The following is a 27897-nucleotide window of genomic DNA, read 5'->3' as shown; positions in this document are numbered from 1 at the left end:
CCTAACCCATCCTTGAATGTCTACTCTCACTAGTGAATGTATGTCAACTTTCCAATTTTAAGGAAAATCCGGGAGCATTTCCCCCTAGTTCTCCAAGTACACGATGTAGATAATTAATTACCCACATATATACCCAGATAACATAGTGAGGAAATGATAAGCCAAGATGTTCCTTAAAATCGAAAAGAAAACATACATTCACCACCTAAGTGAGAGTATACATTCAAGAACAGTCCAAACCGGGGACTATTCAAGACTTTCTCCTAATGAGAAAGCCTTGAACAGGTATCTAGGCATATGATGATGCAAGTATTCTATATATTGTTGTATTTATTTGCAATTAAACAATACACAATTTGCAATTTCATGATCGAATAAACTTTTATTAAATGGATAAATAGAAAGAAATATAGCTAAGTAAAGTTTAAAAGTCATACCAATATAGCAAGTACCCACTTGAGCTCAATATGTAGTCCTCAAGCTAAACTCGTGCTTCAATTCACAAATCTATTAAAAAAAAAAAAAACAATAAACAAAAATTAGGTTAAATATAAGGTATGTACTATTTCTTTCTCATAACATGTCAATTCACTAATTTATTTATAAGCTAAAACACATCATTCATCGAACTAACAATTGCTAAACAATGTATTCACTACTTTAATTCATCTAATTTATTCAAAATTGCTAAACTAACAAGGTTACTAATCTCTAATTTTTTTCAAAATTACTCATCAAAACAACTTAAAAGTAACCATTCACCCATTCCAAAATTCATCTACTTTAGTAACAAGCAAGGTTACTAATCTCAAATTTATTCAAATATACCCATCAAAACAACTTAATATTAACCATTTAAACATTCCAAAATTCAACTAATTTAATAACAAAGTTCACTAATCTCTAACTTATTCAAAATAATCCATCAAAACAACTTCAAATTAACCAAGTAACATACCAAATTTCACCTATTTAAGTACCAAGGTTAATATATATTCTATAATTATTTCAAAATTATCCACCAAAACACATTAAATTAACCATTAAAACATAATAAAATCCAACTAATTGAGAAAAATCACTAATATTTTCATTAATTCCCAATAAAACAACCTAAAATTGAGAAAAATTAGAGTATAATTATATTCAAACCTAAATTTTAATTTGCAAACAATGGTTCAGCATGCAAAACACAATAATATAAGTACATAATTAGAAAATAATTGTAAAATTAAAAAAAAAAAAGGAAAAACCTTGAAATAGTGAGGAAATTAACTCGGTGGTGGAGGAGGGCAGAAGCAGGTGGTGGAGGAGGGCACGGTGCGGCGACCACAGGGCAGCAGAAGCACTGCGGTGCGGCGAGCAGGTGGTGGCGCGGCTTAGCTTCTACACCTTCACAACCCTCTTGAAATTAAACACAGAAAGAGAAGGAACATGGGGGAAAACCCGGTTAGGGGAGAAAGAGAAGGGTGGGGCTGGTGGCTGGCGACGGTGGCAGCGATAATGGTGGTGGGAAAATGGAGAACGAGAGTGCAATAAGCTAAGGGAATAGGGCTCGAATGAATGAAACAATGAATGAAAGAGAGAAGGAAGAAGAAAGAAAGTATAGGGCGCGTTTTTTTTTTTTTTTTTTTTTTTTTTTTTTTTTTTTTTTAAATATGGCACCGGTTCAATTGGCATTGATTCAAACCGGTGCCCTTTTTATTTTTGGCACCGGTTTGGGCTGAACCGGTGCCTTTTCTATTTGTATAAAATTGCGCCCAATTTTAGGCCAGTTTATGACACCGATTTGGCCTGAACCGGTGCCTTTATGGGGATGCCTTTTTGTATTTTTCTACTAGTGTATTGATCTAATTTTGGATAAACGAACTTTTGGTCCGTTAATATAAATAATAATCTGTAACTTATAAGGGCATAATTCCTTTTCCTTCTTTATATTTTAAATCTACTAGGATATTATTAATTTATATATCGAATGATATATATATTTTTTTTTTTTGGTGAAGATATCGAATGATATATAAAATGTACTTTGTATTTTAGAAACATAAGTTTATGATATGATGATGTTTGTTGTTTCTACATTTTGACAATTAATCATGTGTATAAGGGTTACCCAAAAACAAAGTACTATATCATTTTATAATAAAATTTAGATAAATTCAAATAAGTGAAATTTAAGGAAACATAACACATTTTAATCTTGAATAAATGATACGGAGTAGTACACACTAATTTTTATACTTTATTCTATTCGTTTGATTGAACTATGAATCATCATTTTTTAATCAAGTAAAATTATATATTTTTAAAATGAATTTATCCTTTAGAACAAATTTATACTCCGTAGTATATATATTGCGTTATACTTCCTCAAAAATTTAAAAGTAACATTTCCATTTTGGTATGCTCTCATTTTAAGAAGGTAAATAGGTATTTAGGTCAATGAACTTTTAGAGTATAATATGGGAAAATTTGCAAATTGCAGCCATTTAAAGTTCGTATTTTGCAAATTGCAGTCATTTAAAAATAAAATTGCAAATTGCGGCCCTAAAGTTCATATAAATTGTAAATTACAGCCTGATTCAACTTTTTCATAGGTTTACAAGTTGAAAATCTTCGAATAAGGTTTTAGGGGCCATTTTAACCCTTAGGGATCCAAATTGAGCTCGGAATTAGCAAAAAAATAACGCAAGTATCTCGTTTTGCGTAACAAAAATGTATCGATTTGTGGGAAACTGTAAATATGAGACACTTACGTTATTTTTTTTGCTAATTTCGAGCTCAATACGGGCCCCTGAGGGCTAAAATGACCCCTAAAACCTTAATCGAAGATTTTTCAACATGTAAACCGATGATAAAATTGAATCGGGTTGCAATTTACAATTTATACGAATTTTTGGGCTGCAATTTGCAAAAAAAAAATTAAATGGCTGCAATTTGCAAAATACAAACTTTAAATGGCTGCAATTTGCAAATTTTCCTATAATATGACAAAAATATACATTCTAATGTTATTATTATCTCTCCTCTCATTGTCCCACTCATGCCTTTTTTTTTTTTTTTTTTTTTTTTTTTTTTATCTTATTTCTCCTACAACATGCTTACTCCACAATATAAACCATTTATCCCTTTATTTTACCTTATGATTAAGTAATTAACTAGGTTAGTAATGTGCGTTACAAGTTACATGATTATTTTATAGATAAATTAAGGATGCCCATATAATGAATCATTAAAAATATTTGTTGTACACTCGATTTATTTAAAAATATGGGTAAACATTAAGGGCTTGTTCTCATTGACTGAACTCAGCTGAATTGAACTGAGCTGAACTGAAGTGAAATGAATATTTTATAAGAGAAGGAAATTAGGAGCTGAACTGAGCTGAACTAAACTGAACTGAGCTGAGCTGAACTGAACTGAACTTAATTTCAACGTAAGAGAACAGACCCTAAGCCTTTGGTTAGTTTGTTCGCCTTATTTCCACTTGTTTGATGAAAAATAAATTTGAATAAATTACACATGCACAAATTACCAATTTCCTAAAAAAAAAAAAAAAAAAAAAAAAAAAAAAAAAAAAAAAAAAAAAAACTAGGTTAAGTTACGTGTTGTTTCGGGTATTTTTTGGATTTCCTGGGATACTGGTCACGCTCTGCTGGTAATGAGTCGGTCCTACCTGCAAAACAACGAATATTCCGATCAACGGAATATTCGCCTCCGACGATCAAGTCAGTGATCAGAACGGAAAAAGGGCTAGAGAGAGAAAGTAGAGAGAAGTTGGAGCTATTTAATGCTCTGTGTTTTCAATTGTCTAAATCCCCCTCTCATCATAAATGATTGGGGTATTTATAGGGGTGGGATTCGTGCCCCTCTCTAGGGTTTATACCCTAGATTTGCGTGACGTGATTGGCTGCGCAATCAGCGATCGCCACGTGCCCTTCTGGGGGCGCCGTTTTGCGGCTTTTAGTGTCATCTCTCGGGATTTGGGCCCTGACGTTGTTAGGGCTTTTTGGCGTGCTGATTTTTAGAAGAATCTTCCCGTGGTGACACGTGTCACCCTATGGTTGGGCCACGTGTCACCATGGGATTGGCCTGAGACCTTAAGAACTCTGGATTGCGTGGCATCTTCCCGTGGTGACACGTGTCACCCCATAATTGGGCCACGTGTCACTGTGGGATTGGTCCACGTATACGTGGTATATTTACCCTCAACATTTGCCCCTCAGAGGGGATGGCTCGTACGCTTATAGGCCGACTCCTCTGACCTTTAATAGCCTTGGCGCGTACAGATGTTTTAGAGTTTTGTCAACTTTCTGTCCGCCTGACATTTTTAAGGCGAACGCCTGTCTATTCAAGCGGCGCGGACGAAGCTGGGCTGTCGATTTTTGCGGCCGTCTTGCCATTTCGGAAAGAGTCTTAGTTCTGCCAGCTTTCCCTTGGACGAGCCGTTTATTAGGTCGTCCCTTCCGTCTATTTTGACGGAATTACTCATTGTCCTTCCAAATTCTAGGTCACTTTTTTCAAATTGTAACCGTTTAGCTAAGTTGGGCGGGAAAGTTGAATTTACTATCTTACCCCCATAGATTTTTCCTATATATACAAGGGGTTTGACTTCATTTTGGCACTTTGGAACTTTACATTTTCTAGAGAGAAGTCAGAGCTTCTAGAGAGAGAAAGTGTTTTTCCTTTGAATCTTCAAGAGCTCCACCGCGCATTTGAGTTTTCCGGTGACATTGGTTGAGTTTTCCGATCAATCTTCAAGTTTCTCCAAGTTTTCAACACGTACAGAGGTAGGCCGCCTGTTTTTCCTTTCCTTGTCTTTTTATTTCTTTGTTTATTTAAAAGCTGGCTCAACACTCGGCTTCGTCCGTTTCTCCTCATGAGGCCGGCCGTTCGCCTGGGACTGAGGAGTCTAGAGTGGACGGAGATGAGTTGTCTCCTTCATGGAGTGGGTCCATTTCTAGTGTGTACCAACTCACATCCACCCATTCTTCTCTGTCCCTGCAGTCGAACATGGCACGGACGATGCAAACGCACGACCGTCACGCGGCCAGAAATCCAGACGGAAGTCTGGTAAACCCTCGGCCGCCTTATGACCCAAACAGGGTTAATGCTGAGACCCCTTCTACCACTCCTACGACCGCTTCCACGGGCACTCACTGCTCGGCCGTGGAGGTGACTTCCTCATTTGAGGAGCGTTAGAGAACTCAGGGCGCTCTTATAATGGGGGGAACGTCCGGGCAAACTCCGGGGTTGAGGTTCCCCCAATATGCTAGCTCGGTCATGGATGGGGCCGAGTTGCTACTCTGTGAGGGGCCTCTCTCCTCTTCTCGAGCGGACGCTGATGCGTCCGCCCCCACTCCTTCTGAACTCTTTCTCCGATATGGCGGGTCGGACAGACCAAGAACGGGGATCTCTCTCAACGAACCGTCCGACCTGCCCCCTCGCAGAGCCCCTCCTACCGGGAGTCAGGCGGCCGGTGCCAAAGATAAGGGCAAGCGGCCTCTTGAAGACGCAATCTCCCCCCGGGGCGGCCATAGTTCTAGGAGCCGCAGCTCGGCGGAGGCAGCTCACCTTGATAGAGTGCTGTCCTCCGAGTTTGGGAGCGCTCCTCGACAAGAGGAGGGCGAAGCTGAAAATGCGGCCGAGGGTGGAGCGGCGGCCGCAGAGGGTGAAGAGGCGGACGAGGAGGATGTTGCCAATGTTGACAACTTCAAGGATCCGTACGCCTGCACGGTGGGTAGCACAACCTTGGGCTACCTGAACTACAAATTTGAGGATTACAAGGCATTCCTTCACCTCGGGGAAGGATTCGAGATCCAGCCCCCAAGAAAGTCCCGCGCCTTGGCCGCCTGGGAAGAAGAGAGGCCGCGCCAAAGATCCTTCAGCGTCTACAGGGCGGCCTTAGACGTTGGACTACGCTTCCCCCTCCATCCTTTCGTCCGCACAATCTTGGACGAGTATGATATTGCTCTCTTCCAGCTGATGCCAAACAGCTGGTTGAACATCTTTGGGTACTTAGTGACGTGCATCTGCAAGGGCTTTGAGCCAGACTTTGCAGTTTTCTGCGAGATGCACTCACTGACTAGGCTGGACGCGGACACGGACGGCTGGCTCATCTTAAGCACCACTAGAGATTACATGGTGGTGATGGACCGCGTCTCCAAGTGGCGTGACTGGAAGCACTGATTCTACCGCGTCAAAACTAAGGACGTCGAATTTAACTTGCGAATGAATCGGTTCAATGCTGAGCCAATTCAACTTGGACGCGGGGATCTCAAGCCCAATAAGCCACCCGTCCACCCCAGCCAGGAGCACCAGCTTGAATATTTCAAAGTCAAGCGGGTGAAAAGGAACGACAAGACTGAGCGCGTTCCAAGTAACTGGGTCCCTTTATCCAGCTGCTGCGGGATCCCACCTTCATGTCCGCCTATGGCCTATACAGGAACCTGCCCCAAGGTGGACGCACGGACACATATTCTTACACTTACACATATTATTTGAACTTGAAAAACTTTCTAACTCTTTTTCTTCCTCTTTCAGCTGAGGCGTACAAGATGCTGGACAAGGAGCAAAAAGGGGAGGTCAACATGTCCGAGATTGACTTGGCTCGGTACAAGGCTCGCCAGAGGCTGTACGAGCAATCAAAAGGAGTAAGTAAAACAAACTAGCTCTCTTTCTTATGTCCGTGTATGCATTTCGGAAGAGATCTTCTTCCTAACTAGGCTCGACCTATTATATCATCTTGTTTTCTTCTTCTAACTTTTGTCTCTACAGCTGGCCACTCCAACCCCCAGATCCAAACGGAAGCAGCCGTCTCCTGCGTCAAAGACGGATCAGGACGGCAAGTCGTCCAAGCAACGGAAGACGGTTGCATCCAAGACCACTTCCACTTCTGCGGCCAAGACGACGTCGCGGACTGTATCAAAACAATCCAAAGGAGAACAACCCCGGCTGAGCGATAGCGGGGCCTCCAAGTCCATAGATTCGGCCGCCATGCCGGGTCATGTTAGGTCCAAGAAATCGGACGATAGGGGTAAGTCGACCCAGGCAAAACCGACCGGGCCAGAAGTGATTCCGCCCGTCCAAAGAGTCAATGAATCTGATTGGCTTGATGCCAATCAGTCGGCTGGCGATCAGCCTGGCCGGACGGGGGAAGAGAATAATGAGCCTGTGCCGCCCCCGTCATTCACTTTCAACCTCCCAACTCCTCCAAGCTTCTCTGATGGTCAGTTCCAATGACTTTGAATCTCTCTTTTTTTTTTTATTTTTTTTTTAATTTTTTACTTACATTTAACTCTTTGCGTCCGCCTACAGACATTGCAGAGGAGCTACAAATGAAGCTGCCCGGCCAGTCCCTTACTGCCCGGCCAGTCCCTTGCTGTAGACAGGATTCTTTTTGCCCTTTCACAAGCAGCTCTTAGCTTCTCAATTGCCCTATAGTTCTCTCTAATGTTCTTTCCATACTTCCTCTGAATCTCAGTCACATAGCGTTCAATTATTCTGTTGTCAAAGTCTCTTCCTCCCAAGTTGGTGTCTCCACTTACTGATTTGACTTCAAATTTTGCATTCTCAATAATGACCAATGAGACGTCAAAAGTACCTCCGCCAAGATCAAATACCAACACATTCTTTCTATCATTTGTCATCCTGTGAAGGCCGTAAGCAATGGCAGCAGCCGTTGGTTCATTGATAATGCGCATCACATTCAGCCCAGCAATTGTTCCAGCATCCTTAGTTGCCTGACGCTGTAGATTATTGAAGTAAGCTGGAACAGTAACAACAACATCCTTCACAGAAGTGCCAAGATAGGCCTCTGCAAATTCTTTCATTCTGCAGAGGATCATAGCAGAAATCTCTTCTGCTACAAATGACTTCTCTTCACCCTTGTATGTCACCACAATCTTGGGTTTTATTTCTTCAGCATTGACTTTAAATGGCCAGCGCTTCATGTCTTTCAGTAGAGCTTCGTCATTCGATTTCCTGCCTGTTAGCCTCTTTACATCTGCTATTCAAGAAGACACAGAGGATGATTGCATAACCAAATTAAAGTAATTTATTTCTATCGAGTATGAAGATAATAAAGCCCTGTAACCCATACTACATATAAACTGCTATTCAATGAATACTTATGAACTTACAATTTGATGTAGACATGCAGTAGTTTAACATCAGTGAAATAAACTCTAAATCTCTGATCCAAAATCAGATATATATGAACATCAATGAACTCTGACAGCATACAGCAAATTGAACTATGTAATACAATGTCACATTAAGGGATCTATATGTTCAAAATCTCCAAATCAATCACATAAGAAAATTATTAGATTACTCACAAAATAGTTCATTTTCTTTTCTATTGAATAATAAGTTCAGAAACTGTACGGGATATACCGGTAGTATCATAATATGCCGGTAAAAGAGTGTCGTGCAACTTAAAGCCCTCGTTAATCATTGAATAATTCATGTCCTTACCGGCATTAGTCTCTACCACGTGGAGAGCTGCTTCTCGGAACGTGGCGTGTCCCACTGATACGTGGAGAGTTGCTTACTGCCGCGTAGGCACCTGCTATTTACAAGGTCGGTGTGCCACCTATCTGTATAGGTGGCACCTGCTTGGTTGTGTTCCTATAAATACCCAAGCAACTTCTCATTTCAAAGGTAGAATCTCTCTCTCTCTCTCTAAAACGCTTTCTCTCTCTTCTTTCACTTTCTTCTCACAAAGGTACTGACTTTAGCATCGGAGTGGTTATTCCCGGATAACCCCCGGGTTAGCTAATCTGTATTGGCTGTGTAGGTGAGCAATTGGACGGTAAACCATTACCAGCCCTCAGACATTAACGGAAGCAGAATCCAGCAGGAACAATTGGCGCTAGAAGGAGGGGGTAGTAATAACTTCTATCGTCCAACAGGACCTCTCACAGTCATGGAAGGAAGTAAGGAAACTTCAGTACCGGTGCCAGAAGTTGATAACCGACAATACGATAACAATGTCCTTAATGCTAACACGAATAAAACCGTACTACCAGAAATCATGGTCGAAGATGAAACTCATCTCCTTCACGGTAACACAATGAACAGGCCCATAACACCTGACCGTAGCAGAGCAGTGACCCCAGATCCCTTGGAAGGGTTTACCCCGGAGGAGCTGGAGATAACGGCCAAGGTCATGCGGGCTATGTCTAAGAAAAGAAAGGAGGCCGAGTTAACGGCAGGGGGAATGCGGGATGAGGTACCAACAAAGCCGCTGATAGTGAACTTGGAAAGTCAGTTCAATCAGGCGGGACAGCAACAACCGTCAAGAAGCCGGGGCCAAGAGACCACACCGGCTGAGCGCCAACTCACACAAGGCGCCCAGGTGGGGGATTCAGGTTCTTATCGGCATGAGGTTTCTAGTGGCTTGGAAAGGCGGGTAGTCAGGGCGATCATCAGGCCCAGAATATCTCCGTTCACACAAGAGATACTTGACCAACAAATGGAGAAAATAAAGATGTCGTCCTGTACGTATGACGGTAAGGGGGACCCAAAGCGGTATGTGGCTGCGTTTGAGAGTCACATGTTGCTATATACCGACACCGATGCTGTGTGGTGTAAAGTTTTCCCTACGACTCTTACCGGCGCCGCTTCGGATTGGTTCTCCAATATAGAGCCGGGATCAATTGACTGCTTTGAGACCCTGGTGGAGTTGTTCACAGGTCAGTACATAAGTAATAGTGCGAGACAAAGGACATCTGGCGAGCTCATGGCTATTCAGCAACGAAAGGATGAGTCACTCAGAGACTTCGTTAGACGCTTCAACAACGAGGCTAACACTATACCAAAATTGCAGCAAGAAATTGCCGTGATGGCATTGATGAATGGGCTAGGGGATAACGACTTCAAAAAATATATGTCGCGGAAGTCTTTCCCAAACTTAGGGGTAGCATTTGCCAAAGCTCATGAATACATAAAAAATGAGGAGCTGCTGAAAACGAGTCGTCAGATATCGTCGGCAGAGCCCTCCAGAAGGCAAAGTGATAATAGCTCGAATTCCCAGATGGGTGGGGTAAGCAGGGCGCTGCCGCAAGGCCAGCAGAGATCCGGAAGGCCGACAAGGGGATTGGGTCGTTATAGTAGTTATACGCAGTTAAACACCCCGAGAGCGGCAATATATTCAATAAACCAGAATAGAGAAGATTGGAGTCGACCGGCACCGATGATAACGAAGGGCCCGGACGTGAAGAAATATTGCATGTTTCATAGAGATGTTGGTCATTACACTGAAGAATGTGTTCAGTTAAAAGAGAACATTGAAGATCTCATAAGGAAGGGGCGATTATCCCAGTATCGTACTCAGGCATGTCCCAGCCGACAGCAAAATTCACAGCCTAGGCAAACCGAGTACCGAAAGCAGGGAGATCCATCAATGCAAGATGATACTTACAAGCAGAATCATGCGGAAACATCCAGACAGGGAGGTAATCCGACAGGGCGCAAAATAACAATCGACGTTATTACGGGAGGGCCAGTATATGGAGGTTCTGTAAGCGGGGCCAAGAAGAGTTTGAGCGTAGAGGAACGACCTCGGCCTTCTTCCATGCTTTCGATATCTTTTTCGGAGGAGGATGCTAAGGGAATAATTTACCCTCATGATGATCCGTTGGTGCTGATATTGACGGTAAACGGAGCAGATATCAAACGGGCACTCATTCACGGCGGAAGTTCCGCAAATATCCTGTTTGCTAAGGCTTTTGATGCCATGAGGATTGGCTGAAAATACTTGACGCCAATGTCTTATCCTGTGATAGGTTTCAACGGATCAACGGTGCGACCTGAAGGTAGTATAGTTCGAATGGGAGAGGGTTCGGCAGTAAGAGACGTTATGGCGGAGTTTTTGGTGATTGATGTGCCATCCGCTTACAACGCCATTGTCGGCAGGCCTCTAATTCATGACATGCAAGCTGTGGTCTCAACGTACCACTTGACGATGGTGTTTGTATCCAACGCGGGAATGACAGAACGCGTACGGGGTAGTCAAACTATGGCAAAAGAGTGTTATGTATCAGCACTGAAGCAGCCAGGCCGACAGCCAACTTGTGAACAGACACCAGCCAAGCGAGAACGAATTCCCTCTACACATGACTTGGCTATGTAAAATTTTGATACTCGGCCGGTAACTGCGCCACGTCCTTCCCCAGGAGGCGAAACTGTAGAGATCGAATTGCAGCCTAGAGTTCCCGGTAGGGTAGTGCGTGTCGGATCCGATATGGATGTCGACACGCGCTACCATTTGGTAGAATTGTTGCGAGAAAGTGCTGACGTGTTCGCTTTCTCGGCAGACGAGATGCCAGGGATACATCCCGACGTCATAGTACATAAGCTAAATGTCGACAGGAGGGCAAGACCTGTTCGACAGAAGAAGAGGAACTTCTCAACAGAGAAAATGGAGGCTATTCGGTCAGAGGTGAATAAGTTGCTAGCGGCAGGGTTTATCGAACCTTGCACATACCCCGAATGGTTAGCAAATGTGGTTATGGTGAGGAAGCCGTCAGGGAAATGGAGAATGTGCGTGGACTTTACGGACTTGAACAGAGCCTGCCCGAAAGATTGCTATCCCTTGTCGAGGATAGATAGATTGGTAGATTCAACTTCCGGTCACGCGCTATTGAGCTTCATGGACGCTTTCTCCGGATATCATCAGGTCAGCTTATATGAGCCGGATCGAACCAAGGCGGCATTCATTACCGACTGCGGAGTTTTCTGCTACAGGGCTATGCCGTTTGGATTGAGAAATGCAGGGGCTACGTACCAGAAGCTGGTCGACAAGGTATTTGCGAACCAGAAAGGAAGAAATGTAGAGGTGTATGTGGATGATTCAATTGTGAAAAGCCGTTTGACCGTTATTTGGTAGTCTTAGTTCGTAACCATCTGGGAAACGGTAGAAGCGTTTGCCATGTTGGCAATAATCTTTTTCGGTGGCTGTCTGCAACCATACCGGATCCACAACTACCTCAGTTATTTCATAGCCGCTGGGAATTTCTTGAGGTTCTAGATACTTCGGATCATCTTGATCTGAGTCGTATTCCTCGTCGAGACGTTCCTCTTCTGCAATCTGAGCAGCAAGGTTGAAATCTGTAGCAATTTCCTCGCCGGTCTCGTCGTTTTCTTCCTCATCACCTTCTCCCTGACCACCCTCTTCTGACCCACCTGCATCGTCTTCGTTACCGATGCTTTCACCCCCGCTTCCTTGCTGTTCTAGGCTATCTTCGACTGACCGGATATCCTCTTCTCGGATATCCGAAGCTTCAAGCCCAGGGTTAACCATTTCTTCATCAACAGAGGGTCTACTTCTTTCACCAACCTCACGTTGGTAACTTGTATGTTTCGTTCTCGGCATCCTGTCAATATTAGTGCCGTATTGATTAAATAAATCCAAATTTGACCTTAAATGATATTGAACGCTAATAGGCTCAACATCGGCAATCTCTATGTCCTCTGAAATATCGGGGTTGGTAGGACGCAAAGCCTTCTCGGCGTCAGCCAGAAACTTATGACGGTAATAAGCTTCTCTTTCTTCTACAGAAGTTAAGGGTGTACAGAGTCCAGCCTCAATGGCTTTACCCGTATTTGCATGCATTCCAGAACCAGACATTCACAAATAATGAAATAAACGCAAAATCTACTTAACCACAAACCAGTGAGAAATCGAAAAGAAAGTTAGGGTTTTTTACCTCTTTTTGAACTCAACTCTTGAAGCGTAACTCGGGAATTAAGTGTCCTCCGTTTACAAACACCGGTCACAACACAACTGAACAAACCCTTGACAAATTGAGCCTTGAATCGCAGAAATATAAGCGCAATACGAGCGAAGTGAAGTAGAAATTTTTCGAAATTTTTTCGCAAAGGAAATGAAGGGTCAAAAGTACGAAACTCGATATTTATACTGTCCAAATGAAGCGGTTGATGTGACATTTACTGCATGCAATCCAACGGCTGTAATAAAACGCCTTTTCAAAACTAACCTACTTCGATGACTGACACGTGCCCCATTACTTTATTACATTTTCCCGCCAAATCCTGGGGGATAAATTTTTAAATGTGTAAAATCGTTTTACCTCCTATTTTCGGTTTCATATTTAATTCACCCAAACCATGTCGGCATTATGCTCGGTTATTGAGCAACTTACTATCGTCAATTTGCTCACTTGGGGGGCAAATCGTAGATTTTTTCATGTGTTTTATTGAGCAAATTACTATCGTCAATTTGCACACTTGGGGGGAAAATCGTAGATTTTTTCATGTGTTTTATTGAGCAAATTACTATCGTCAATTTGCTCACTTGGGGGGCAAATCGTAGATTTTTTCATGTGTTTTATTGAGCAAATTACTATCGTCAATTTGCTCACTTGGGGGGCAAATCGTAGATTTTTTCATGTGCTTTATTGAGCAAATTACTATCGTCAATTTGCTCACTTGGGGGGCAAATCGTAGATTTTCTTTTCGTTTTCTAAGCATTCTTGTATGATGTATTGTACATACCACCACCGTGTTCCATTACAAGTGAGCACGTCAGTTTTACTGACGCCCTCACTTGGGGGGCTAGTTGTACGGGATATACCGGTAGTATCATAATATGCCGGTAAAAGAGTGTCGTGCAGCTTAAAGCCCTCGTTAATCATTGAATAATTCATGTCCTTACCGGCATTAGTCTCTACCACGTGGAGAGCTGCTTCTCGGAACGTGGCGTGTCCCACTGATACGTGGAGAGTTGCTTACTGCCGCGTAGGCACCTGCTATTTACAAGGTCGGTGTGCCACCTATCTGTATAGGTGGCACCTGCTTGGTTGTGTTCCTATAAATACCCAAGCAACTTCTCATTTCAAAGGTAGAATCTCTCTCTCTCTAAAACGCTTTCTCTCTCTTCTTTCACTTTCTTCACTTTCTTCTCACAAAGGTACTGACTTTAGCATCGGAGTGGTTATTCCCGGATAACCCCCCGGGCTAGCTAATCTGTATTTGCTGTGTAGGTGAGAAATTGGACGGTAAACCATTACCAGCCCTCAGACATTAACGGAAGCAGAATCCAGCAGGAACAGAAACATTATTGTTCAAATGGAGTCATCATATCCTTTACAATAGCTAGTCCAAACGGCCATACAATTTGCAACAACAGAAGAGCATATAGCCAAACTAATTCAGTGAATGAATACTAGCTAGTACGACATAATTCGATTGTTAGAACATCAAGATCAACATCATGAGTCATGACACCCAAAAAAACTTGCCTCACTAGAAATATTTTTCGAAGTCTACCAAAAATTTAATACATGAATTATTTGCTTCTCATAGTTGTGTAATTTATATCCATTTATGTTAATTTCTGTAATTTGCACACACATTTTATCCAGTGATTTCATATATTCTTTACAAATTATATAATGCACTTCCACCTAAATTGACAATCGTTACTTCCCTCTATCAAGAAAATTGCTTCTTCCATTTTTTCAGTAAGGACAATTAAATTTTTCATAATCTTCCAAAAAAGAATATTTCAATTAAATTCTTCATTTTACTTTGATTTTTTCTTACAAGTTTGATGTCTAGTATCCTAAATAATCAAACCAAATATTTTAGCTCTCTAAGAATTAATTATCAAGAAATCCCATAATTTGGTAAATTAAAAAAAAAAAATCAAACCCAGAACTCGACAAAATTATCAAAAACTGTTATTCAATAATCAAGATAGAAGATTAAATAATTAAAGTAATAAACCCAAAACTCAACAACATCAAAAACACCTATTTATAAACAATGTTACTCAATATTCAAGATAACAATTGAAAACAATTAATAGCAAAATCTACTGAATATGATGTTTAAATAAAAGAGCAATAAAGTTACCAAAAATAGTATTGGAAGGATTAATATGAGCTTGATACTTGGCAGCTTCTCCAATCAGTGGCGGATCTAGCGGGGGTTCAGTTGAACCCCGTTAGATCCGGAAAAAAAATTAAAAGTTATTAAAAAAAAAAAACAGAAAACCTATAAATAAAATATCTTAAACAAATGTTTACTATGTTAGGCGCTAGCTCAGTTGGTTTAGTGACTCTCAATTGTACCACAGGTTGCGGGTTCGAAACCCAGGACGCGCAACTTTATTTATTTTTTTTTCTTTTTTCTTTTCTCCTTTTTTTTCCCTGTAACTTTCGTTCTTTACTTCTTTGTTCTATTCACTGCTGCTTGCTAAACCCTAACTTTCTTCTCCATTTTTTCTCACTTCTCAAATCTCAAGAGTCAAGCCGCCGCACAGTCGCACAGAGCCACTCAGCCACCGAGGCACGTCACGCGACCAGCCGACCACGCCTATCGCCACTGCTCACCGACGAGGCCACGAGGGTCGAGGGCGACGCCGACGATCAACTCGAGGTAACATTCTCTCACTTACTCCCTGTTTTTTCTTTTCAATTTCTGTTTTTTCTTTTCAATTTCTGTTTTTGAGTTTTCAATTTCACCTTTATATCTCAGCCGACAACACCACCACCATTGCGGCATTGCGTAGTTCATGCCTACTATCATAAATTTTGCATGTGTAACTATTCACTAACTCTTTCAATGCAGTAGATGTACTGATGTAGATTTATTTTGAGTTTCATGCCTACTATGCGCCATTGATACTTTTTATTTTGAGTTTTGAGTTTCTTAATTGTTAATATCATAATATGTTGATTAATTTGCAGTAGATGTACTGATGTAGTACTAATTAATTTGCAGTAGATGTAGTACTAATTAATTTGCAGTAGATGTAGTGCTTTTGTAATTTGCATTTTTTTTTTATTTAGGTATTTTGACATTTAATTGATGTTATGTATTGTTGTATCGGATCATTTTATTTTGCAATTTTATTGAAATTTGGACTAATTTTGTTGTTTACTTGTGTATTGATATTTATTTGAATATTCTATTTTATACTTGTACACCCGATTTATATCCGTGCATTTGGATATCGGGTGTTTGATAAAGTTCGAACCCCCTAGGTCCAATTCCTGGATCCGCCACTGTCTCCAATAAGGCGTCCAGTCGGTGTAAAGGCAACACAAGACGGCGTTGTTCTATTACCATGATCGTTGGGAATTATTTCGACCCTTCCATTTTGACAAACTGCAACTCATGAATAAGTCGTCCCGAGATCGATTCCTATCGCCGGCGACGGAGTTTTAGCTGTAGCTTCCATTTTTGGTAAATTAGAACTACCAAAAAAAGTTTGATGATATTGTTATCATTAAGGCTGTACACAGTTTGGTCTGAACCGTAACCAAACCAGACCAAACCGCATTTTTGCGGTTTGGTTTGGTTTGCGGTTTGGAAAAATACGGCTTGGTTTCGATTTTTTTGGGAAATACGGTTTGCGGTTTGGTTTGGTTTTTCAAAAATTATAAACCAAACCAAACCGTAAACCAGTAAACCGCATTTTAATATTTAAATAATTTTTAAATAAATTTAAATAGTTATTATATATTATAAAAAAATAAAATAAAAAATAAAAAAAACATGAAAAATCATTAGAAGACTATACGGTCAGTATACTACTATACTCTATACTCAATCTCAAATATCAATACTTAAAATTTAATAGGTCATATAACTATAATATAGTATGAATTATTTTTTTGGACAAATGTATTATGTTTTTTTCCACTGTTAATTTGTTATGTATTATTTTTATTATGTGTTATTGTGTTAGCACTTAGCACTTGATTAGTTGGTTGTTATTTTTATTAAAAATTTGTAGTAGAATTTAATCCCTTTGGCGAATTATTTGAACTTTATTATAAATTTATTAATATTTGACAATTTTTAGGAAAAAATGCCATCTCATCATAAACCGCAAACCAAACCGCACCAAACCGCATTATTACGGTTTGGTTTGGTTTGGTTTGAAAAATTGACCAAACCGTATTTTACGGTTTGGTTTGGTTTAGACTCAAACCACACCAAACCAGACCATGTTCACCCCTGGTTATCATTTTAATATTTGTAGAAGAGAGAGAAAATTGAGCTGCAGTTTATAAAGGATGGTCTCCCCTCTTTCTCTAATCTCTATTCTCCTCTTACATTTCTTTCTTTTTTTTTATTAAAAAAAAAATTAATTTTTTGAAAGAACTCTATTCTCCTCTTTCCTATCTTTTTCTTTTTTTTCTTTTTCCTTTATTTTTTCCGGTTATTTTGGTAGACTTTGGGGTAAGTTAGGGCCTGTTCATATTTACTGAACTGAGCTGAACTGAACTGAACTGAATTGATTGGAGCTGAACTGAACTGAATTGAACTGAACTGAACTGATTGGAGCTGAACTGAACTGAACTAAGCTGAAATTAATATTTCATGAGAGAAGGAAATTAAGAGCTGAACTGAACTAAACTGAACTGATTTGAGCTGAACTGAACTAAACTGAACTGATTGGAGCTGAACTGAACTGAAAATAAGTAAATATGAACAGGCCCTTAGTAAAGACAGTAGTTTACTCGATTAGGGTAGTAACTCTTTCGAGTTACTTGGTTAGAGGTTTATTGAGGGGTTCGTTCAGAGATTATTTGAGGATTACTTAGTCAAGGCCTCATGGGTTTGCTTGAGGGGTTACTCGGTCAGGGGTTACTTGAGGCTCATTCGAGTAACCTCTAACCGAGATGCCGGGCACATAGTGCAGCCATGAAAAATACCCTTTTAGATAAAATAACTTAAAATTTTCATTATTCCTACTTATATACTTTGCATTTTCTATGTTTTATTATTTTACTAGTATAGTTATTTGATCCTCGATGATAAATTTTTTTAGAAAACAACAATTTACAATATAATTTCTACAACTCTGCTTAATGGAAATTATTATGCATTGAAATTGTAAATAAAAAAGTAGAAAAATTTGTGAGAAAAGTCCTTTTATGTAGACCTTTTTTACTTGAAATGTCATTTTATTTTTAAAAAAAAGGTTGGGTTATGAGTCTTATGACTAATTGACTAGAGTCCTTTTACCATTTTGTTTGTTGATTTTATTTTCGCCTAAAAAAGTCACATGACCAAGTTTTTTTTTCTTTTTTTTTCCCCTGTTTTCCCACTTTTATTTTCCCCTTCCCCCCTTTTAAATCTTAACTTCTCAGTACTTTTCTCACTTATTAAACCCTAATTGAAGTATTGGGGTTAATTGTATTGAGAAATTATTTTTTGATAAAGAACTTTGCTATATTACAAAGCTTTTTGTTTGGAAAATGGCAAGATGGCCGGTGATAGGCATTGATTTAGGGACAACATACTCATGTGTAGGAGTGTGGCAGGCACAACAAAACCGTGTAGAGATCATTACTAATGACTTGGGAAGCCGTACGACACCGTCTTGGGTGGCCTTCACCCCTAACAATCGCCTTGTCGGCGAGGCGGCAAGGAACCAAGCGGGAAAGAACCCTTCAAACACTATTTATGGTTTGTTATTAACTTTTTTTTCTTTTTTTTGGTTGATGATTTGCTTCCTATTCTAAGCATGTGATTAAATAGTTGCTTGAAAAGTTGAAAATTAATGTTGTAGTATTTGTTCTGTGTTAAGATTTCAATTGAATTTCACCGTTGACCAAAGAACTACAGTTTTTATGTTCATGATTTGGTTTGTTAATTTAGATTTTCTGTATAAATGTTCGTAAGACTATTAATGAATTTGATTTGATGATTAATTAGATTCCACAAAATGTGAAATACATCTTGAACCTATATATATAGATAAGGGTTTTGACTTTGAATTATAGTGGTGATCTCAAAATATGTTTAACATTAAGCCTAAACTATACAATATGTAGTTACATTAAATTAAATTTATGAGATGAACATGTTATTATAAGCACTAATAATGCACTAAGTTATTAGGTGCAAATAACTTGTTTTCCTAGTGGGCAAATGAATTGATGTATGTCTCTCTTAAATCTTAACTTGAGGTTGAAAATGACTGATTTTGTACGACTACAGTGTCAATGTGTCATAGGTTTCTAACTTCTTGTTAATGAGTATGAACAGACGCCAAAAGGCTCATAGGTAGAAGATTCAACGACGACAAGCTTCAAAAGGACATGAAGCTCTGGCCTTTTAAAGTAGTTGCTTGTCCTGATGGTAACGATGGAAAGAAGCCCATGATCATGGTCACCCACAAGGGTGAAGAGAAGAAACTTGCTCCTGAAGAGATATCCTCAATGGTGCTCGCGAAGATGAAAGAAACTGCAGAGGCCTATCTTGACTCAGAAGTAAAAAATGCTGTTGTTACTGTTCCGGCCTATTTCAGTGATGCTCAACGTCAGGCAACTAAAGATGCAGGACTCATTGCTGGACTGAATATCATACGAATAATTAATGAGCCAACAGCAGCCGCGATTGCCTATAATTTTGACAAGTTTAAGAGCAACGAAGTCACCCCTAAGAATGTGTTGGTGTTTGATCTTGGAGGAGGGACTTTCGACGTTTCTTTTGTCACTATTAAAAGAAACGTTGTGGAAGTGAATGCTGTAGGTGGTAACACCCACCTTGGTGGAGTTGATTTTGACAGTAGAATGGTGAGTCATTTTGTTGCGGAATTTAAAAGAGAGCACAATAAAGACATTAGTGCCAATCCTAGAGCTCTTGGGAGGTTGAGAGCTGCTTGTGAAAAGGCTAAGAGACAACTTTCGTGGACTACTGAGACTAATATCGAGATTGATTGTCTGTTTGATGGAATAGATTTTTCATTTACCATTAGTCGTGCTCGATTTGAGAAGATGAATATGGATTTGTTCAGGGATTGTATGGATGTTGTTGAGAAGTGTTTGAAGGATGCCAAAATGGGAAAGAGTGATGTTGATGATGTTGTTTTTGTGGGTGGTTCGACAAGGATCCCGAAAATTCAGCAAATGTTGCAGGACTATTTTAATGGAAAGGAGATATCCAAAAGCCTGAACCCGGATGAGGCTGTTGCTTATGGAGCAGCCATTTATGCTGCAATCTTGAGTGATGTACGACAAGATGAGCAATTTTCGCTTGTTGATGTCACTCCTTTATCTCTCGGTGTTGGGCTAAGTAGTGGCGCTTTCAGAGTTGTGATTCCAAGGAACACACCGATCCCTACCAAGGTAAAGAAGAACTCGGTCACTGTCTCTAACCACCAAACTAGGATGAGGACTAGTGTGTATGAAGGCGAGAGTCCTATTGCTGAGCAGAACAACTTCTTAGGTGACTTTCTTCTTACTGGCATTCCTCCGGCACCAAAAGGAAAAATCAGGGTAATTGATTGTTTCAGCATTGATGCCAATGGTATCTTGACTGTGACATCATCAGAAGAAAAGTCTGGTAAGAAGAACCAAATTACTATAACAAATCACAAAGGGAGGTTATCAAAGGTGGAAATTGATAGGATGTCGAATGAGGCCAAGACGTACATTGCTAAGGATAAGGAGCAAAAGAAGGCCGCGAATGCCAAGAACACTTTGGAGAATTATATACATGAGATGGAGGATGCCTTAAGAGGTAGTGGAGAGAAGATCGGTGCAAAAGACAAGAGGAAGCTTGGGGATGCCATTGATCAGACTGCACAATGGATAAAATGGAATACCATACATGCCGAAGCTTCTATGTTTGAGGAAAAAATTAAAGAACTTGAGGGCAGTTGTGCTCATATCATTGCAAAGCTGCGTCAACAGCTGAAAGATGTTAGTGAAGCTAGCTATTCTCGAACCAAGATTGAAGTTGTGGAGCTCGATTGACAGAGCTTTGGTGTGAGTTGTGAATATACTATCTTTGGTCTAAAATTAGTTTGTGGTGTTAATAGACAAATAGTTTGAATTACTTTGTCAATAGTCTATGTTGATGCTTTATTTGTAAGGGGTTTTGATAATGGGAACCTGACTACTTTTTAATCCTTCTGATTTTAGTACTGTTATAAGCCTCTTTTAGATCCTTTTATCTAGAAATCCGACTCCATTTAGCAAGCTTTGTTGAACTATGCTACTTGTATTTTGGACCTTGACAGTGAAAAGGCGGAGAAACAAATTTGCAAAGAGACATCAGAAGCTCATATAGGAGGAAGCTATTTTACTTGATACTTTCAATTATAATGAGGCTGATAAATACAAAGATTGTTAAGATTGTTGTCTTCCATGTATTCTAAAGTTATCTGCTTTGGATATCTAGGGAGAACTATGCTGATAACTTAATAAATAATGCTAGATATTTACTCACTTGCTATAATTACACAAATTAAGAAATTTTTTTTTTATGATGTGAGTGGGTGTAAAATTTAGTAAGCGAGAGTATAAAAAGGTGGGTTTGTGTCAGAAATGGTGAAAAAAGTAAAAGAGAGAGCATGAAAATGTGTAATTATGGGGTTGAATTGAAAGAGTAAAGCCCTGTTCTTTTCACCTTTAAAAAAATAATATTAAGTAAAAATAATTTCAGTTCAGTAAAATTAATTTCAGTTCAGTAAAAATAAGTTCAGTTCAGTAAAATTCAGTTTTCTTAAAGAAGAATTATAAAAGAAAATCAATAAAAATAATTTAAGTTCAGTAATAATAATTTAAGTTCAGTAAAAGTAATTTCAGTTCAGTAAAATTAAGTTCAGTTCAGTAAAAATAAGTTCATTTCAGTAAAAATAATTTCATTTTTTTTTTGACGGGGATTATGTATGCAATTAAAAAATAAAGCAAAGTGAGTAAAAAAAAAAAAAAACCTACCTAAAATGAAAAGTGAGTAGAAAATACAATTGAAAGAATACATTGTTATAAGTCTTATTACTACCATAACATTGGTCAATTGTATGTTGTTATCAAACTAAAATTTAGGGTTCGTTGCTGAAGATTAAAAATTTATGGTTTCATAATCTTTGGAAGTATTTAGAAGATCATATGAGTATATTCACTCATATAACCAATTTAATAGTACTAACTCACATATTGTATTGCTTCGGATGGAATATTTTATTAAGGCGATAGATCATAGATGTCTGCAATGTAACTAAATCTAATGAATTATTTGTAAGTGTCGTTTAGTTATCTTTTGTAAATGCAATTTTTTTTATCCTTATAAATCTAATATATATATATATATATATATAAATAAAGTAGGCATTTTCGGAGAGCATTGAGAGCGCCACATAAGAAAAGGTATATTTTCGACCAATTAAAAATTAGATTTCTATATTATTTTAGAATTAAAAAAAATCACTCGCCACCTAAACAAAAGTGACGAATGAAATTTTAAATTTTTGCCACGTAGGTAAAAACGACGAATAGTAATTTATTAAGATTTTAATTATTTAAGAACACTAAATTTTATCATTTTTATTTGTTACAAAACTAAAAATTATCTTTAGATATTAGGATTTATATTATTTAAAAAACTAAATTTTTTTTTTTTTTTTGAAACAACTAAACATTATAATTTGATATTTAAAAAATATAAATTATCATTTGATGTTAATGATTTTAGGTAAATATCTGATGATATGATACTTTCATACAAAATTATATTTATATATTAATTTAGAATTTTAATTTTCAGTTGTCATTTAAGAAAAAATTAACAAATGAAATTTGAGAATTGAAAACAAAAAATAGTAATTTAAGATTTAAATTATTAAAAAAAATAAAAATTATCTTTTATATTATCTTTTACATTAGGATTTATATTATTTTAACAAATAATTAGAAATTAAAAAATATATTTTGATTTAATGATTTTATCTAACTATCCGATGAATGAGATAATATTTATTTCAATTTATAAATTCAATTTCTATATAAGTTAAATTTGAATAAGAATAATTTAAAACTTAACAAAATATTTTACCTTAAATTAATGTTAAAATAATAGAATAGAAAATAAAAACAGAAAAATATTAAGAAATTACAAAAAAATATACAAAATAAAATATTTAAAAATCGTGCATCGCACGGGCTTACCTCTTATAAAAACTCGAGTTCAAATGAATGATCAAGTTTTAACCTTTCAGCTTCAAATGCAAATTCATCTTCATAAACAACTTCTCTAATATCCAATCATATCATCCAAATAAAAATTCTAATTCCATCAATATATAAACAACAATTACCAAATTCATCCAATTTCAAAATTAAACAAAAATAAATAAGCAAAGTATAGATAGAAAAAGTGACGAATAAGATTTAAGAATTTTGCTAGGTAAAAATAACGAATAATGAACAATTAAAATTTAAATTGTTTAAAAAATTAATAATTATCTTTTTTACATATATGGATGTAAATCGTTGATCATAAATATCTTTAATCTCTCCTTATCAAATATTATAAAAACTAGGTTAGGTCCCGTGTCATGCACGGTAATTTTCAATAACTATTTTTAAAATTAACACTGTATTATATTTTTTAACTTCCATATGTTATATTCATATCAATTGAATATTGAAAATCTACCCAAAAAAAAAAAAAAAAGACAGGAAAGATTACACTAAGAATAATCAATATGTGTTGTTCTTGGCATGTATTATTGAAGTATCTATACAGTACTAATAGATTAAATTCTAATCATAAATCATTCAAGGAAATAAAAATAAATAAATAAATAAAGCATCATTTGATGATTTGATATTCGCATTTCGTTATTTCAGCTTGTAACTTCGTTCTATTACATAATTTAAAACAAAATCAACAAAATATATAATCTTGTTCTAATAAACGTACAAAGTACCTAATATGTCTTTCCTACCAAAAATAGTCCATAACAAAGTATGTTAAGACTTAAGAATTTATACTTAATTTTTTTTTGTTTAAGTTTATGATTCTCAATCTGTTTTATTTTGGAAAGATTCATCAAAATCTTTTCTTACACTTTGTAGAAAATTAATATAATACTTTATATATTTAAAAAGATTTTTTTCTTAAATAGTTTTTTTTTTTTTTTAAAAATAATAAAAAAAATCTAAGGATACACCAGGAGATGACAAGTGTCATTGCTGGTGTGTCTTTTAGTATATAGTTATTGATTGATTGATGATTAGATATTAATAATGTACTCATCGAAACGAATAAAACTAAATCTCATATCACTATGTTTTTCCTTATATATAGAGAGAAATTTAATTAGAAGATTTCCCTAATTTTTTTAATAGTTAAAATATTCTAGATGAGAAAACATTTTGAAAGAGAACGATTATATAAAAAAACGCATTTGCAAAGGAGTTATTTTAACGAATAAATAAAATGATTTGTCATTTATTTTTTATTAAAAATTAAATTGTCACCTGAGCAAAATTAAAGAATAAGGTTTGGAATTTTAAATTCAAGCGCCACGTAAAATTATTTTATGATATTAGGAATTTTATCCAAATATCTAATGAATGATGTTCATATAAAAAAAAATCTTAAATTAATAAAAATATTTACTAGAACCGTGCATCGCACGGGCTTATATCTAGTTTATCCTATACTAAAACTTATAAATAACTTTTTTATCCTTATAAAATCCTTGTTTAAAAAAAAAGTATAAAAAAAAATCCTATCTTCTTTAATTGGATGGTTAATATGACTATAAATTGTTTTCATTGCAACTATTGACGAATTTGACGATTAATTGGTTACTTGCAATCAAAGACTTTAGTCAACACTCTTAGAATACATGGCCTTGACAAACTTACCACAAATAAGAAAGAGGTGGGTAAGAATGTGTTAGTATTTGATCTTGGCGGTGGAACATTTGATGTATTTTTGGTTAGAATTGGTAAACAGACTTATGAAGTGAAAGCAGTTAGTGGAGACACCCATTTAGGTGGTGGGGATTTTGACAGTAGAATGGTTGATTACTTTGTGGCTGAATTTAAGAGAAAACATAACAAGGACATCAGTGAAAGTCGCAAGGCTATTGGGAGGTTAAGATCCGCTTGTGAGAGGGCGAAAAGGATGCTCTCATCAGCTACCGAGACTAGTATTGATGTAGACTGTCTCTATGAGGGTATTGATTTCAATTCAACTATCTCCCGTGCCAAGTTCGAAAAGTTGAACATGGATTTGTTTACAAATTGTATGGTTCCTGTTGAGAAATGTTTGGAAGATGCCAAGATGAAAAAAGATGATGTTGATGTTGTTGTTCTTGTTGGTGGGTCAACTAGGATTCCAAAGGTACAACAACTGTTACGTTGAAAAAATTCTTTAATGGGAAGGAGCTCTGCCAAAGCATTAACCCAGATGAGGCTGTTGCATATGGTGCTGCAATTCAAGCTGCAATCTTGAGCGGTGTACACAACAATAAAGACTTTACACTAGTAGATGTCACTCCTTTGTCCCTTGGAGTTAAGCTTCATAGTGGTGAGATGAAATTTTTTGTCCCAAGAAATACTACCATCCCAGTGAAAAAGTCGGGTAATGCCTACACTGTATTTGATAATCAGACAAGCGCTGAATTTCGTGTATATGAGGGTGAAAGACCCATTGCCGTAGACAACAACTTCTTAGGTAGATTTACTCTGCACAATATCCCTCCAGCACTGAAAGGCCATGAAAAATTTGATGTCTGCTTTGAAATCGATAATGATGGCATCTTAACGGTGTCATCGCAGCATATAGGGACTGGCAACAAGAAGCAAATCACTATTACAAATCACAGTGGTAGGTTATCCAAAGAGGAGATTGATCGAATGGTAGAGGAGGCTAAGAAGTACAAGGCAGAGGATGAGGAGTACAAAAAAGCTATAAAAGCCAAGCTTGCATTGCAGAACTATGCTGAAAGTATGTGGGACATGGTAGGAGTTTGCTGGAAGAAGTTTCGGGAGGAGGAGGCTAACAAGATGAATGATGCAATTGAAAAGACTACTCAGTGGCTCGATTGGAATTTCAATCTCACTCAAGTTTCTGAGTATGAGGAAAAGTTAAACGAGTTGAAGAGTATTCTTGACCCTATCATTGCAGAAATGCCTTGACGAAGGTCTGCTACCAGAGATACTGTCGTCGACCCCCAATAATCTGTACGACATGGCTACAGAAGGATGTTAGTTAGTTTTATTGTGCTTGAATTCTGAAGGATGCTTTGGGGTTTTGAATTTATTTTAGTCAGGAATTGGGTTTTGATGGTATGGTGAGAAAGGATATTGATCATTTGATCTGTTTTGTTTATACTACAGAACTTAATTTAATTTGCTATACTTGTGAATAGCTTCCGTATTTTACATGTTACTTGTTCGTCTAATCGTCTTCTTGGCCAATTAGAGCCTTGTTATAGTTCTCAGACAAATCGATATGGTTTACAATACCAGTTTTAAGACTTGTATTGTTGTAGGCCTTGTAGCCTAGTACTACCTCCCTTTCCTAACATTTTTTATATTTCGTCTTAGATAGGTTTTGAAAGTTATTAACACTTTGCTTTACTCAATTTTTGACAAAAATGTTTCCACTAACTGGCGCATACTTTTTGTGCTTCTACAGTGTTTTGTGCTATATTGATGCATTAATGTATCCCTATCCCTACCTTAAGTACAAAATTACTCTTATAAATAGTGTTATGCCAATTATATCCTTCAAAATATGTATTTACATATATACCCTCATTAACAATTAATATGTATTATTCACATATATACCCTCAGTAATAATTAATATGTATAAGTTTTTGTAATGAATAGTGTTTGGACAATTATACCATCTAAACTATTTATTCACTGTCATTAATAATGATTACTTGTTAAAAAAAAAAAATATTAAGAATAATGCATGGAATTTATACCCCCTAATATATATTTTTATGTATTTTTCTCATTAAAAAGTTGTCAAGAACTAAATTTGTAATGTAAGGTTAAATCGAAAGAGATTTTGGATATGGCTAGCTATTATGCGCGCGTTAGCTGCCCTAGTATAAGATTAAAAGACTTGTAACAATGATAAAAAGTTAAATTTAGTGTGTCAATTTTGCTTGGATCAACCATCTTACTTTTTCTACAATTTTTATTTCGAGTGTGTTTAGTATTTGAAAGTTGATCTTAAATTGTGACTCGAAATCTAGTAGGGCTGAATTTAAATGCAGATATCTCTCAAACTACAAGTGATTTTGAGGTGATAGCTTGGTTCGAGTGAGCTATAGCTCGACCCTATGAGGATTGAGGACTTGCGGCAGGCATGAGCTAGCTGTCGAGCTATAGCTCAATAGTTCGGTTTTTCTAGGATAATTTATGGAATATTTCCTAAAATTATATCTTTTCTATGACGGCTATTTGAGTATATTTGGGCAACAATTTAGGGTTTTTATTAGGTTTCCTTGTGTTCTAAAAGGACTCTTTAGTTAATCAATTAGATCATACCTTTTGAGCCATTAGATTTAGGACTCCTTTTATTATTCTCTCGTTCTTTCTCCATTATAGTGAAGAAGCTCTCGAATCACCCACCCGTGGATGTAGGTCTAATTTGACTGAACCACGTAAATTCTTGTGTTCTTTGTTTATCTTCTTTATTGCTTTTCTCGTTTTTATTTTTCATTGATTTGTTCCGCACTTCCGCATTAATCAAACACAGTTACATCCTTATTTCCTAACAGTTGAAAAACAGGGTAAGAAAGTCATTAAGCACCCATGAGGCCATGATACTAGTTGTCAAATACGCAATTGATCATTTCAGCACAAGGTTATAAGCAATTAAGCAGTATGCTTACTTATCAAGTTAAACCCACTTTTAACGCGAAATTAATGAGTAATTCATATATTGCAATTCAATATGGAAATTCATACATTGCAAGATGAAAATTCATTTTATTTTAAGTTTTGGATGAGATTTCTTCTCTAATTTATTGTACAACGAAATAGGTTCTCTTTTAAAAAATAAAAATAAAAAAAAAAAACTTTATGACTAAAAAAAACAAAGTATGACTTTTATAGTTTTACTTCCTATACTCATATAAAG

General features: G+C 37.2%; 1 protein-coding gene and 2 pseudogenes across 1 annotated transcript; 2 read left to right on the top strand and 1 right to left on the bottom strand.

Moving 5' to 3' along the window:
* Positions 1-7334: 7334 nt before the first annotated feature.
* On the bottom strand, positions 7335-16216 carry LOC145640535 (uncharacterized; annotated as a pseudogene).
* Positions 16217-18245: 2029 nt separating this feature from the next.
* On the top strand, positions 18246-20750 carry LOC145640534 (heat shock 70 kDa protein 18-like). The gene is made up of 2 exons (XM_081691791.1): positions 18246-18456; positions 19039-20750. Exons 1-2 carry the CDS (start codon positions 18246-18248, stop codon positions 20748-20750), a joined length of 1923 nt encoding a protein of 640 aa, XP_081547917.1.
* A 3838-nt stretch (positions 20751-24588) lies between these two features.
* LOC145640533 (heat shock cognate 70 kDa protein 2-like) lies at positions 24589-25931 on the top strand (annotated as a pseudogene).
* The last annotated feature ends 1966 nt before the right edge of the window (positions 25932-27897 follow it).

Source organism: Chenopodium album, chromosome 7 (genome assembly GCF_948465745.1).
Source record: "Chenopodium album chromosome 7, dcCheAlbu1.1, whole genome shotgun sequence".
Taxonomy (NCBI): domain Eukaryota; kingdom Viridiplantae; phylum Streptophyta; class Magnoliopsida; order Caryophyllales; family Amaranthaceae; genus Chenopodium; species Chenopodium album.
Note: the sequence above shows the minus strand (reverse complement) of the source record. Positions and strands in the feature narration are given on the sequence as shown.

Excerpts from the sequence above, each read along its gene's own strand:
- LOC145640534 (XM_081691791.1), top strand. The coding sequence starts at position 18,246 with ATGGCAAGATGGCCGGTGATAGGCATTGATTTAGGGACAACATACTCA. Across the intron at positions 18,457-19,038 it reads CCCTTCAAACACTATTTATG|ACGCCAAAAGGCTCATAGGT; the intron begins GTTTGTTATTAA and ends GAGTATGAACAG.